This window comes from Scyliorhinus canicula, chromosome 2 (assembly GCF_902713615.1).
Source record: "Scyliorhinus canicula chromosome 2, sScyCan1.1, whole genome shotgun sequence".
Classification (NCBI taxonomy): Eukaryota; Metazoa; Chordata; class Chondrichthyes; order Carcharhiniformes; family Scyliorhinidae; genus Scyliorhinus; species Scyliorhinus canicula.
Window position 1 is genome coordinate 224864162 of NC_052147.1, and position 13792 is coordinate 224877953.

General features: G+C 48.4%; 1 protein-coding gene across 1 annotated transcript in view; it reads right to left on the reverse strand.

Moving 5' to 3' along the window:
• The window catches only part of ifih1 (interferon induced with helicase C domain 1), a 172920-nt gene that overhangs the window by 11606 nt on the left and 147522 nt on the right, over nt 1-13792 (reverse strand). Inside the window, exon 11 of the mRNA XM_038789675.1 lies at nt 2057-2206. Coding sequence (XP_038645603.1) covers nt 2057-2206 — 150 coding nt within the window. The remainder of the gene's footprint in view (nt 1-2056; nt 2207-13792) is intronic.

A 13792-nucleotide genomic window follows, 5' to 3' on the forward strand; every position in this document is an offset into this window, starting at 1 on the left:
ACGGACTCAGCCATTCTACAGCAGTATCTGAAGGTAGAGCCAGGGGGCTTTACGCAGCACGGCTGCTAGCCCCCACCAGTGGGAGGATCAGTGCCGAGCTGGCGTGACTTTCTGGACGTAAGACCAGACGTTCCCTGTGGACATAGCCGCAGAACCGGGGAATCTAGCCCAATAGCTTCTGTCTTCCCAATATTTAGTTGGAAAAGAATTCTGTTCATTCAGTGCTAGATGTCAGAAAATCAGAGAATGGCGATGAAGAGACTTTAGAGGGGTCAAGAGAGGTGGTGGTTAGGTAAAGCTGATTGTTCTCCGCATATGTGGGGCAACTGATACTGTGCTTTCAAATTATGTTGCCAAGGGGTAGCATGTAGATGAGAAACAGAAAGCATCACATCAGACATAACTCTGCAAGAGCAGGAAGTGAAGCTTTTTCAGGTGATTTTCTGGCTAGGACATGATAAATAAGGGGCGGGATTCTCCCCCGATGAGCTGAAGTCCCGCCGCTGACAGGCCTCTCCCACTGGCGTGGATTAAACCACCTACCTGACCGGCGGGATTGGCGGTGCGGGCGGGCTCCGGGGTCCTGGGGGGAGCGCCGCGGGGCGATCTGACCCCGGGGGGGGTGCCCCCACGGTGGCCTGGCCCGTGATCGGGGCCCATTGATTGGCGGGCCAGCGTCTCTAAAAGACGCACTCTTTTCCCTCCGCTGCCCCGCAAGATCAAGCCGCCATGTCTTTCGGGGCAGCGGAGGGGAAGACAGCCGTGTAGGCACTCTTTTTCTTTCGTCTTCGCCATGGTCTTCACCATGGCAGAGGCGGAAGAGACCCCCTCCCCTGCGCATGTGCCGGTATGACGTCAGCAGCTGCTGACGCTCCGGCGCATGCGCGGACATACGCCGGCCGGCAAAGTCCTTTCAGCCCCGGCTGGCGTGGCGCCAAAGGCTGTTCACGCCAGCCGGCGGAGTGGGAACCACTCCGGCACGGGCCGAGCCCGTCAATGTGAGGGCTTGGCCTCTACAGGTGCCGGGATCCCCCGCCCCGCCGGGTAGGGGAGAATCCCGGCCAAGAATGGAACCAATGTACAGGAGCCCACCGAGCTGGCTGATGGTGAAGAGGCGCTGGAGGAGAATGGTTTGGTCAACCGTAATAAAACGCTGTGTGCAGATTGAAAAGGGTGGAGCGAGATAAGTTTACCTTTGTCACAGACACATGGGGCAAAATTCTCCGACCCCCAGCAGGCGTCAAAGCGACGCGCCCGGAATGACGCGGCCGGCAGCGTCTAAGTGACGTCAGCCGTGCATGCGCGGTTGCTGTCTTCCCCTCCGCTGCCCCGAAAGACATGGCGGCTTGATCTTGCGGGGCAGCGGAGGGAAAAGAGTGCGTCTTTTAGAGACGCCGGCCCGACGATCAGTGGGCACCGATTGCAGGCCAGACACCTCCTGAGCACACCCGTGGTGCTCGATCCTCACTCCGCCCCCCACAGGCCCCACATGCAGCTGTCGCGCGATGTTCACGCCAGCAGCGACCAGGTGTGGTTGGCGCCGGCGTGAACTGGTCGGGTTCGGCAGGCCGCTTGGCCCATCAGGGCCGGAGAATCTGCGCTCGCCGTTAGAAACGGCGAGCGGCGATTCTCCGAGCGGCCTGTCGCGAAATGCGACACGCCATTTTAGGGGGGGGTGGGAGAATCGCGTGCGGGTGCCAGGGCGGTGTGGCGTGATTCGCCCGGCCCTCCCGCGGTTCTCCCACCCAGCGTGGGGGTCAGAGAATCGCGCCCCTGATTTTGGGAATTCAAACGTGGGAGTTCCTGGAAAGATGGGTGTAAATTTGAGAGACACACGTTCAAGAACTTTGAAGAAGAAAAGCGAGTGGCAAATGCAGTAGTTCAGCTTCTTTAGCCCCCTTCTTCAACATTTTCAACTTTTTTTCAATACTGAGTTAAAAATAGATGAAGGCCCTTATGAACCGGGTAGGGATTACAGCAACTGACACTATATTAAAAAGTGCTATATGATATGAAACAAGAATGTTTAAGCAAACACGACATCAAATAAACTTACTTGGACCATGGCAATCTCATTAGTGACCAGACCATAACGGATTACAAAATTGCATTCTTTTATATCCAGACCTTCTTCTGCTACTGTCGTTGCAATCAGGAGGTTTATTTCTCCATCACGGAATTTGCCGAGCACCTCCTTTTGCTCATTCTATTCAAAGAATAAATATATATATTAAAAATTCAGGAATAAAAGAAACTATGCATTCAGAAATTGAATAATAATAATATTCATCAAGAAGTTGCTACTCTTGAGATTCAACAAATTAATGGGGCTGGATTCTCCGCATTCTCGCAACTGGCGCGGGGGCGGAGAATCCATGTTCCCGCAAGAAATCAGGACCGGAGCCGGTTCACTGATTCTGCGGGCCCCTAAAAGCGGTGTACTAGGGGAGTACGCCGTGCCACCTGGAACCTACCTGGGGTCATTGCCAGAGGCCCACTTTGACATTCTCCGCCCCGGAGCGGCCGAAGTCCCGACGGTGTGGGACTAATGTGCTCCAGCCTGTCGGGATACTCGTGTGGCGGCTGCGGACACAGTCCGCGGCTGTTCTAGTTGGGGGCGGGTTGATCGGAGGTCAGGGGGGGGGGCGGCATGTAGGCGGCCAGGGAATGGTTGTGCGGGGTTTGAGGGCCAAGCCAATCGGTGGGGGGGAGGGGGGGGGGGGGGTCTCTTTTTTGGGTCCAGCTCCGCAGTCCGAGTCTGCCATGGAGCACGGCGAAGCCACTCAAGGCCACCGCTGTGCGCATGCACAGCCTCCGACCCGGAAGTGCCGGGGCCCGTATCTGCAGAAAAGCTGCGATATCTATTCTGGGTCCTTGCTCGTCCCCTGCAGGGCTGGGAATTCGTGTCTCTTTGATCCAAGTTTTTCTGGTGCAAAACTCGACCGTTTTGTCGCCGGAATGGAGACATGGACGCAATACTGGAGAATCCAGCCCATGATCTTCTAGACTTGCTGTTGGTTTGGTGCTGAAGATTAAAATATTGGCAGATTTAAAATTCTGATATTGTTTTTTATTTAATTCATTAAGCTACAGTTGATATATGATGATATATTTAGAATATGACTTTTGGGGCTTCGATAATCTAAATGTTTGAAAATATACAATTGCAAGGCTGTGACTCTTTTCATTTACATCCACGAAGTACATACAAACAAACTTGCATGTCTATAGCTATTTTAACTACTTTAGTTACCTGCAATGACAAAATTATGCTGGTAAAGCTTAACTGAACTGTACACCATATATCATGTACTGTATATGATACGTGTAATAGCTTTGTTCAAAAATAATAATCTGTACTCCCCATCCCATTTTATATTATGTCATGCCAGAAACAGCAGGAACAATAAAGAAATGGAACAGGAAGTAGATTAAGTTTGTTGAGATTATGTTGAAAACTTTGTACCCTGTAATGCTTTTGTGGTAGTCACCGCTGATGTATATATTGTATATAGAGGATGTTGTTATAGGTGCTTTACGGTAAGGCCCCTGTACTACAGGTACGGGGGTAGATCCCTGCCTGCTGGCTCCGCCCAGTAGGCGGAGTATAAATATGTGTGCTCCCGGTACAGCAGCCATCTCATCAGCTGCTGTAGGAGGCCACACATCTCAGTGTAATAAAGCCTCAATTACATCCTACTCTCGTCTTTGCGTAATTGATAGTGCATCAATTTATTACACTGAGTTTTCAGAGATCGACCTCCGCATCAAGCCGGATCGCCTGCAGCTGCATCCTCAAGCAGACAACGCCAAAAAGGACTTTGAACATTGGCTAGCCTGTTTCAAAGCATACATCGGATCTGCGCCAGACTTAATTCCAGAAGCACAGAAGCTCCAGATCCTTTACACGCGGGTGAGCTCCAACGTCTTTCCACTCGTCCAGGACGCGCCAACTTACGCAGAGGCCATGGCGCTACTGAAGGAAAACTACGCTCAGCGGACTAACAAAATCTACGCCAGACACCTCCTCTCCACGAGGCGCCAGCTTCCCGGTGAGTCAGTGGATGATTTCTGGCGCCCCCTCATCTCCCTAGTTAGAGACTGTGAGGCCGTTACGGCCATGGAACACTCGAATTTGCTGATGAGAGGCGCATTTGTTACGGGCATAGGGTGTGACTACATCCGCCAGCACCTCTTAGAAGGGGCCACGCTCGACCTTGTGGCGACCAAAACGCTAGCGCTCTCACTTACGGTCGCATCACGCAACATTCAGGCCTATGCCCCCGACCGCGAGGCCCACCCCACTCTGTGCATCGTGGACTCTGCAGGCGGCCGCCCCATCGTGGAACCCACCAGCGACCGACCTTAGCCAGCCCCACGCCTGTGCCGCGCGGCAGCCAACCAACCCCGGCGGGCCCAAATGCTACTTCTGTGGGCAGTCAAAACACCCCCGACAGCGCTGCCGGGCGCGGAGCGCCCTCTGCAAGGCCTGTGGCGAGAAGGGACATTTCGCTGCAGTGTGCCAGGCCCACTCAATCACCGATATTGTCCCGGCACCCCCCATGTGCGGCCAGTGAGCGCCACCATCTTCCCCTCCTCAGACCACAGTGGACGCCGCTATCTTGCCCGAATCGCAACACATGCGGCTCGTGGGCACGGCCATCTTGTTCCTCCCAGAACCAACGGGCGCCACCATCTTGCCTTCCTCGCGACATGTGCAGCCCCAGGGCGCCGCCATCTTGTCTCCCCCACGACACATGCGGCTCGTGGGCACCGCCATCTTGCCCGACTCGGGACCCCTGCCTGTCGCGCACCTCATCAGGCTGCTCATCACCTGCAACCACCGATGACCAGCCGCGTCTCGCCTCGGTCACGATTGACCAGTCTCGACCACACAACCTCGCGACTGCTTCAACTAAACTGAAGGTCAACGGACATGAGATCTCCTGCCTGCTGGACTCTGGGAGCACTGAGAGCTTCATTCATCCTGATGTGGTAAGGCGCTGCTCCCTCGCGGTTCCCCCTGCCAATCACAGAATTTCCCTGGCCTGCGGATCCCACTCCGTGGTGATCCGGAGGTACTGCATCGCCACTCTCACTGTCCAGGGCATGGAGTTCAGTGTCTTTCGCCTCTACTTCCTCCCTAACCTCAGCGCTGCCTTGCTACTCGGCCTGGACTTCCAGTGCAACCTCCAGAGCCTAACCCTGAAATCTGGCGGGCCCCTACCACCCCCTACTGTGTGCAGCCTCGCGACCCTCAAGGTCGACCCACCTTCCCTTTTTGCAAACCTTACCCCGGATTGCAAACCTGTCGTCACCAGGAGCAGACGATACAGGACAGGACCTTCCGGCGGCTGCTGCGGGAAGGTAGCATCGAAGCCAGCAACAGCCCCTGGAGAGCCCAAGTGGTAGTAATCAAAACTGGGAAGAATAGGATGGTCGATGACTACAGTCAGACCATCAATCGGTACACGCAGCTCGACGCGTACCCTTCCCACGCATATCTGATATGGTCAATCAGATTGCACAGTAGCGGGTCTTCTCGACAGTGGACCTGAAATATAACTACCACCAGCTCCCCATTCATAAGGCAGACCGCCCATACACTGCGTTCGAAGCAGACGGCCGCCTTTACCACAAAGTAGCCAACTTGGTCAGCAAGCCATCCCACCACGTTAAACATTCACTCCCTCCAACACTGGCACACAGTGTCAGCAGTGTGTACCATCTATATAAGCTGCACTGCAACAACTTGCCAAGTGAAGGAATGTGATATAGTTTCAAGACAAGTGCATGGTTTGGAGGGGAACGTGCAGGATGTTCCAATTTATCTACTACCCTGCTCCTGCGAGATGGTAGATGGTTTGGAAGGGCTGTCAAAGCAGTTTTGGTGATTTCTGCAGTGCATCTTGTATATAGTATGCACTGCTGCCATTGTATGGTGGTGGTGGAATTAAATGTTTAATTTGCTGGATGGAGTGCCAATCATGTGGACTGCTTCTTCCTGGATGGTGTCAAGCTTTTTGAGTGTTGTTAAGAGCTGTACTCAGCCAGGCAAGTGACGAGTATTCTATCACACTCCCGACTTATGCCTTGTTGATGGTGGACAGGCTTTGGGGCGACAGATGTTGAGTTATTTGCCTCAGAATACCCAGCCTCTGATCTGCTTTTACAGCCAGTGTATGGCTGGTCCAGTTCAATTTCTGGGTCAATGGTAACCCCAAGCATCTTAGTGGGGGATTCTGCAATGGTAATACCATTGAATGTCAAGGGAAAATGGTTATACTCTCTTGTTAGAGATGGTCATTGCCTGCCACTTGCATGGCAGAAGCTTGCCACTTATAGCCCAAGCCTGATTATTGTCCAGGTATTGAGACATACGAGCATGGACTGCCTCAGTATCTGAGGAGTTGAGAATGGTGGTGAATATTGTGCAATGATCAGCAAACATCCACGCATCAGACTTTATAATGGATTGATGAAAAAGTTGAGGATGATTGTGCCTCAGATAATAGCATGGGGAGTTACTACATCGATGTCCAGAAACTGCGATGATTGATCTCCAACAACCACAACCACCTCCCTTTGTGCTAGGTATGGCTCCAACTAGTGGAGAAATTTCCACTGATTCCCGTTAGTTTCAATTTTGCCAGGGTTCCTTGATGTCATAGTTGATGAAATGCTGCCTTTATGTCAAGAGCAGTCACTCTCAACTCACCTCTTGAGTTCAGCTTTTTGTCCTTGTTTGGACCCAGGCTGTAATGAGGTCAGGAGCTGAGTGGTCCTGGAATAACCCAAACTGAGCATCAGTGATGTGTTATTGCTATGTAAGTTCCACTTGATGGCACTGTCAACAACACCTTCCACCGCTTTGCAGATGATTGAGAGGCTTTCTCCTTTCTGTGGACAGGATATACCAGGGTGAATGTCGGGTGGCTGCTGGTTTTGTCGAGGTATGGAAAAACCCGGCTAGAGGCACGGCCAGCTCTCGACCACAAGTCTTCAGTACTATTGCTGGGATGTGGTCAGGGTCTGTAGTCTTTGTTGGATCCAGTGCCTTCAGCCATTTCTTGACATACATCATGTCGAGTGAATCAAATTGGCTGAAGACTGGCATCAGTGATGCTGAGGACCTCAGGAGGAGGCCGAGAAGGATCATCCACGCAACATATCTGGCTGGTTGCAAATGTTTCGACCTTGACTTTTACCCTGATTTACTGGGCTGCCCCATCATTGAGGATGGGATAATTGTGGAGCCTCCTCTCCTCTTAGTTGCTTAATTGTCCACCACCATTCACAATTGATTGATAGGGCTGCAGAGCTTTGATCAGCTGATCTGTTGATTGCCGGATCATTTAAGTAAGCATGAATATTTTCCAGTCGTAATGTAACTGATTTCCATTATATAGCATTTCTAATCTTGGTGCAAAGTCTAAATATGTAACCTTGACCTAAACAGAACACATCCAGAAATTCATTTTGTTTTGCTTTCTCGGCACATTGAATATGGAATACAGCCATTCACCTTCCACACTTCAATGACTTACAGACTGCACTTGTGTACTAAGCCCAACTGTGATTAATTAAATGGTATGAGTTAAGAATGCTACAATGTTAGACTTTTTATTCTTTTAGAGGTATCAATAGATTTTGATCCAAGCAACATTTATATAATTACCCAGCTATACAGTATACAGGTCTGCAAGTTAGCAAGTATGATTTGCAGATCCAACACTTGAACGAGTTGCTATATTTTGTTTCCTGGCAAGAGCTTCCTAGTAGAAGGACAAGCCAGCCCTATGGATATCTTTGAGGTTTACTGAAACATACTTGCTGACTCTTAATGCTAAATCTTTCAGAAACTTCTTGAAAGGTTATGAGAATTACTTGAACGAATTATTTTACAAGTGGATTAGAAATTTGATATATGAAATACAAGATCTTGCTGTGAGGGCTCTCCAGTCATTACAAGTGCATTATGCACACTGGCTTTTCACCACAACCAATCCCTGATGGTGTGTATCCTCCACAGAAACAGTGACCCTAATTATAGAGTCATGGAACACAGAAGGAAGTCAGGCAGCCCATTGTTTCTTTGTCAGGTCTTTGATGCAGCTTTCCAATTCATTCCACTGCCCTGTTTATTTTCACATAATCCTGCAATTGTTTTCCCTTCACGTGTATCTTCAAGATCCCTTTGAAGGTTACTACTGCGTCTCAAAGATTGGAGTAGGAGAAATGGGGGTTTTGATTCATTGGATACTGGCACCAAGACTGGACAAAGAGGAAGCTGTATCATGGGAAGGCCTTCACCTGAACGGCACTGGAACCATATAGCTGGTGAATCGTGTAACTAGAGCTAGAGAGAGGGATTTAAACTAAATAATGGGGGAGAAGACACACGTGAGGGGAGATTTGGAAAGTTAAAGAGAAAGGACAAGGCAATAGTACAGATTATTGATGTGGGTAACAATAATCTGAGTGTGACAAAAGGGGCAGAGTATAGAAATGTAAGAATTAACCAGGAAATTAGGTAAAAAGACAGAACGAAAGATTCTTTATCTGAACGCACACAGCATTTGTAACAAGATGAGGTTGCGAGTTACTGTCCTTGAAATCAAGGCTGCATTTGAACTAGTATGGCATCAAGGAGCCCTAGCAAAACTGCAGTCGATGGGAATCATGGGGGAACATCTGCACTAGTTGGGAGTCATACCTGACTCAAAGGAAGATGGTTGTGGTTAGTGGAGATCAGTCATCTCAATCCCGGAACATCACTGCAGCAGTTCCTCAGGATAGTATCCTAGGCACAACCATCTTCGCTGTTTCACCAGTGACCTTCCTTCCAACATAAAGTCAGATGTGGCAATGTTCGCTGATGATTGCACAATGGTTAGCACCATGTGCCACTCCTCAGACATTGAAGCAGTCCATGTACAAATACAACAATACCTGGACAATTTACAGGCCTGGACCGACAATGGCAAGTAATATTCGCATCACACAAATGCCAGGCAATGGCCATCTCCATCAAGACAGGATCAAACCATCACCCCTTGACATTCAATGGCATTACCATCACTGAATCCACTTTAATCAACATCCTAGGGGTTACCATTGACCAGAAACTGAACTGGACTAGCCATATAAATATTGTGGCTACAAGGGCAAGTCAGAGGCTACGGGTCCTGTGGTGAGTAACTCACCTCCTGACTCCCCCGTTCCTGTCCACCATCGGCAAGGCACACGTCAGGAGTGTGATGGAATACTCCCCACTTGCCTTGATGTGTGCAGTTCCAACAACACTCAAAAGGTTCAACACCATCCAGGGAAAAGCAGTCCACTTGATTGGCACCCCTTCCGCAAACATTTACTCGTTCCATCACCAATGCACAGTGACAGCGGTGTGTACCATCCACAAGATCTTCAATGCTCCTTAGGCACCTTCCAAACCCATGGCCTCCACCATCCAGGAGGACAAGGGCAGCAAATATATGGGAACACCACGTTACCCTCCAAGTCACTCACCATCCCGACTTGGAAATATATTGCTGTTCCTTCACTGTCATGTGGTCATAATCCTGGAACTCCTCGCTAATAGCACAGTGGGTGTACCACCACATGGACCGCAACGGTTCAAGAAGGCAGCTCACCACCACCTCCCAAAGGCAATTAAGGATGGACAATGAATGCTGGCTTGGCCAGCGAAGCCCTCACCCTGTAAATATGAATTTAAAAAAAAGATGGAGGAATTCATCGCACAAATTAAAATAAATAAGTATGATAGCCATTGCAGATACATGGCTGCAAAGTGACCATGGCTGGGATCTGAACATTCAAGAGTTTTTGACATTTTAGAAAGACAGGAATGAAGGGAAAGGAGGTGGGGTAGCTCTGTTGGTAAATAAGAGATCAGTAGAACAGTGAAAAATGATCTTTGTTTGGAGGATCAAAATGTCAAATCAGTTTGGAGGGAGATAGGAAATAGCAAAGGAAAGAAGTAACTGGTGGGGACGGTTTAAAACCTGCTGTCAGCCACTAAACTGCAGGATGGAATATAACTCGAGAAATAGTGTGGGTTTGTCAGAAAGAGAGTGCAATAACCCTGGACAATTTTAATCTTAATGGACAAATTGGCAAAAGTAGCTTGGAGGATGAGATCATGGAGTATATTCGGGTCAGTTTCTTCGAATGACACATTTTTGAACCAACCAGGGATCAGTCTGTTTTAGACGTGGTAATATGTAATTAGAAAGGATTAATTAATGACTTTTCAGTAAATGATCTTGCAGGTAAGAGTGATCATAATATGTCAGAATTTCATTTCAGTTTGAGTTTAAGTGAAAAGCCTAAATGAATGCAGTTACAAGGGTATGGAGACAGAGGTGGTTAAAGTGGAATTGGGAAATAGTTAGAAGGTAAGCCAGTAGATAAGCAAAGCAGACATTTTAGGAGACGTTCAGAACTCTCTACAAATATATATTTATGTATTGCTGAAAAAATACATGTTTTCAAAATATTTTGTCTTGCACTTATCAGGACAAGAATACCAATGTCAGGGGGAACAACAACTTTATACTATATGAGAAGAGTGCTGATTAGTTGCAGGTGGACTCTGAATGGCAGAGGTGTTGCCATGGAAAATGCACCAGTTGATGGTGACTGACAGTTAACTGCCAATCACTGTTTGAAATTTAAACCAGGCAGCTTGAGCTTGATTGTTCAAGACATTGACCTGAGGAACGAACCAGTGAACGGGTATCACTTATTTTATTTAGCGTGTGTACATGTTCTTTCTGTATGCAAAGAAAAGAGCCCTGTGCATTAATATATGTAATTTCAGTACATGTAAATGTGCCATACTACAAGCCCGGCTGACGATCTTAAACATATATTCCAACGACAAAGAAAGAGTGTGTGGAAAGGATGTACCATTCAAGGATAAAGAATAAAGAGGGGCTGGTTTAGCTCACAAGGCTAAATCGCTGGCTTTGAAAGCAGACCAAGGCAGGCCAGCAGCACGGTTCGATTCCCGTACCAGCCTCCCCGGACAGGCGCCGGAATGTGGCGACTAGGGGCTTTTCACAGTAACTTCATTGAAGCCTACTCGTGACAATAAGCGATTTTCATTCATTTTCATTTTCAAGTTAAGGATGGTGTCAAACCAAACAAAAATATGCAGATCCAGCAGATAAGTGGAAAGGTCCTTCCATCCTGAATCCAACAATCCTCAGCCATCTTTAGCCAGCAGGTTTTCTGCGGCCTGAAAAATCTGTGTGGCTAAGGTTAAATTTAAATGGTGGTTAAGTATGAGGCTTGCATCCTTATAATGGTGTTTAATGTGCCAACCCTGAGTGGGATGGTCGCCTTCCCTACGCTCCACCTCTGTTAAAGTCGGAAGGGGCTGGGTTTGAGTTGGAATTCAGTTTTTAAACATATTTTAACATCATACCAGACCCAACTTTTAAGGTTTAAATTCCACCCCCATCTCCCACAGGCAGTGCAAATTTCATAATTTTAAGTATTATAACATCCACTAATCTCCACTGATTTAATGAAATCAATTCCAATGTTTTGAGTCTATTTTTGAATTTGTACTTCTCCATGTCAGGCAGGTCCTAGCGATTAGCAGATCTTAGTTGTAATTTTTCTAGTCCCTCGATCAGGACTTTTCAAACTGCGGGTCATGACCCGCGGGTGGGTCGCGGGCCAGTGTTGGGAGCGTCGCGGAGCAATCGGTCGTCGCATTTCCGATCACGGGAGAAGCGCTCAAGCAACTGGCTTTTAAGTTGAAAATGCTGGTTGTGACCAGCCTTTAAATGCAAATGAAGCAGCCTTCCCTCCACAAACTGTGGCATAGTTCAGGCCATGCGCCTGGCACGTACACTGACGTCACGTGCCCTGTACATCCGTGCTTTTGGTCCAAAATCATGGAGGAGAGGTTCCTCCCTTTTCTACCTGCCAGCAAGCAAGGCAACAGGACTGTGAAGAACTGAGGATGGGTCATTTAGTTATAAGGAAGAGAGGGTCAGAGACACAAACAGGCCAGGATCTGCTGGAGAACACTATTCAGGAAAGACCATGGCAGGACAAAAGAGTGCTTGTATGAGCTATATACAGAGCTGCAGGGCCTCTGGTGAACAGCGTACTCAGAAAAAACTGAAATTGGGGACAAAGCAGTATAAAGATGATTTCATGAGGTTCATTGTGCCAATACAAATCAAGATGCAAAGCCCATGTTTGTCATATGCAGGAACATACTGGAAAATGGAAGTTGGATGCTATCTATGTTTACCGTACAGACATCTTTCCAATTTTAAATGAACTGAACCTCAAATTGCAAGGCAAGGATGATGATTATTTTCGGCACTGTGAAGAAATAGATGCTTTCCAAAAATCATTGAAAGTTTGGCAAGTGCGAGTACAAAGCCAAAACTACTACATGTTCCTCACACTGCTATGACACAGCGAAGCAAACAGTGTTAGTAGGGGAACTGTCAAAAGACTGACAAGACTTATTCAGTTGCATCTGGGTGCGCTGATCAACAGTTTTTGTCACTACTTTCCAGAGGAGAAGTTTCAGATTTTGAAAAAGAGGATGGTGAAAAATCCTTTTGAGTTTAAGACACCAGAGTCAATTATTAACTTACAGCTCACTCCAAATGAAGAAATTGAACTTCTGTGCCTTGCCTGTAACAGCACATTAAAAACACGCCACAAGTCCAGCATTCTTACAAAGCCTTTTGTAGTTATTGCCCTTCACAATCATCTACATGTGCGAGGGTGGATTTTCTGTCCTCACAAAGTTGAAGATAGCACAAAGGAATTGACTGAACTCTGCACCTGATATGTGCATTGCCCTCTACTGGAGTGAGATCGTTAGGACCAAACCGGCTCACCTGTCAGATTAAAGGAAAGCGAAAATGGTGTGTTGCGAAGGTCAGCCGGTGTGGGTTGTGAAGTTCGGCCGGTTGGTAAAAATGATTCCCAGGGAACAAAGTTTGAAAAACACTGGCCTAGATCTTCAATAGTGCACATCTCTGGTTCTACTGAGGTTTTATATGGATTCACTATTAGATCTCAGCTTTTATATTTTGTAGCACCTGTCATAGAATCCAGTATTCCATTTTTTTTCTTGACCTTTTTAATTGCTCCACCGCTGTGCATTCAGCTGCCCGGGCCCAAATTGTGGAATCTCCTCCTGAAACACCTCTGCCACACTAACTTTCTTGCCTCTTTCAGACACGCCTTAAATCTTTCTCTTTGACCAGGCTTTTGGTCACGTGACCTCATGGGCAGCATGGTAGCATAGTGGTTAGCACTATGGCTTCAGAGCGCCAGGGTCCCAGATTCGATTCCTGGCTTGCGGCACTGTCTGTGCAGAGTCTGCATGTTCTCCCTGTGTCTGTATGGGTTTCCTCCGGGTGCGACGGTTTCCTCCCACAAGTCCCGAAAGGCGTGCTGGTTGGTAACTTGGACATTCTGAATTCTGCCGCTTGGAGGTGGGGCTGCAGACGAGGAGGTGGCCGAGAGGGTTGGGGGGTGTATCGAGAGGTACCTTGAGGCCAATGAAATGGGGAGGTCCGAGTGGGGACGGTCTGGGAGGCATTGAAGGCGGTGACCAGAGGGGAATTGATTTCCATCCGAACCCACAGGGAGAGGGGGGAAGCAGAGGGAGAGGGACTGATAGGGGAGATGGTGAGGGTGGATAGGAGATATGCGGATGCTCCAGAGGAGGGATTGCTGGGGGAGAGGCGTAGCCTTCAGGCCAGGTTCGACCTATTGACTACCA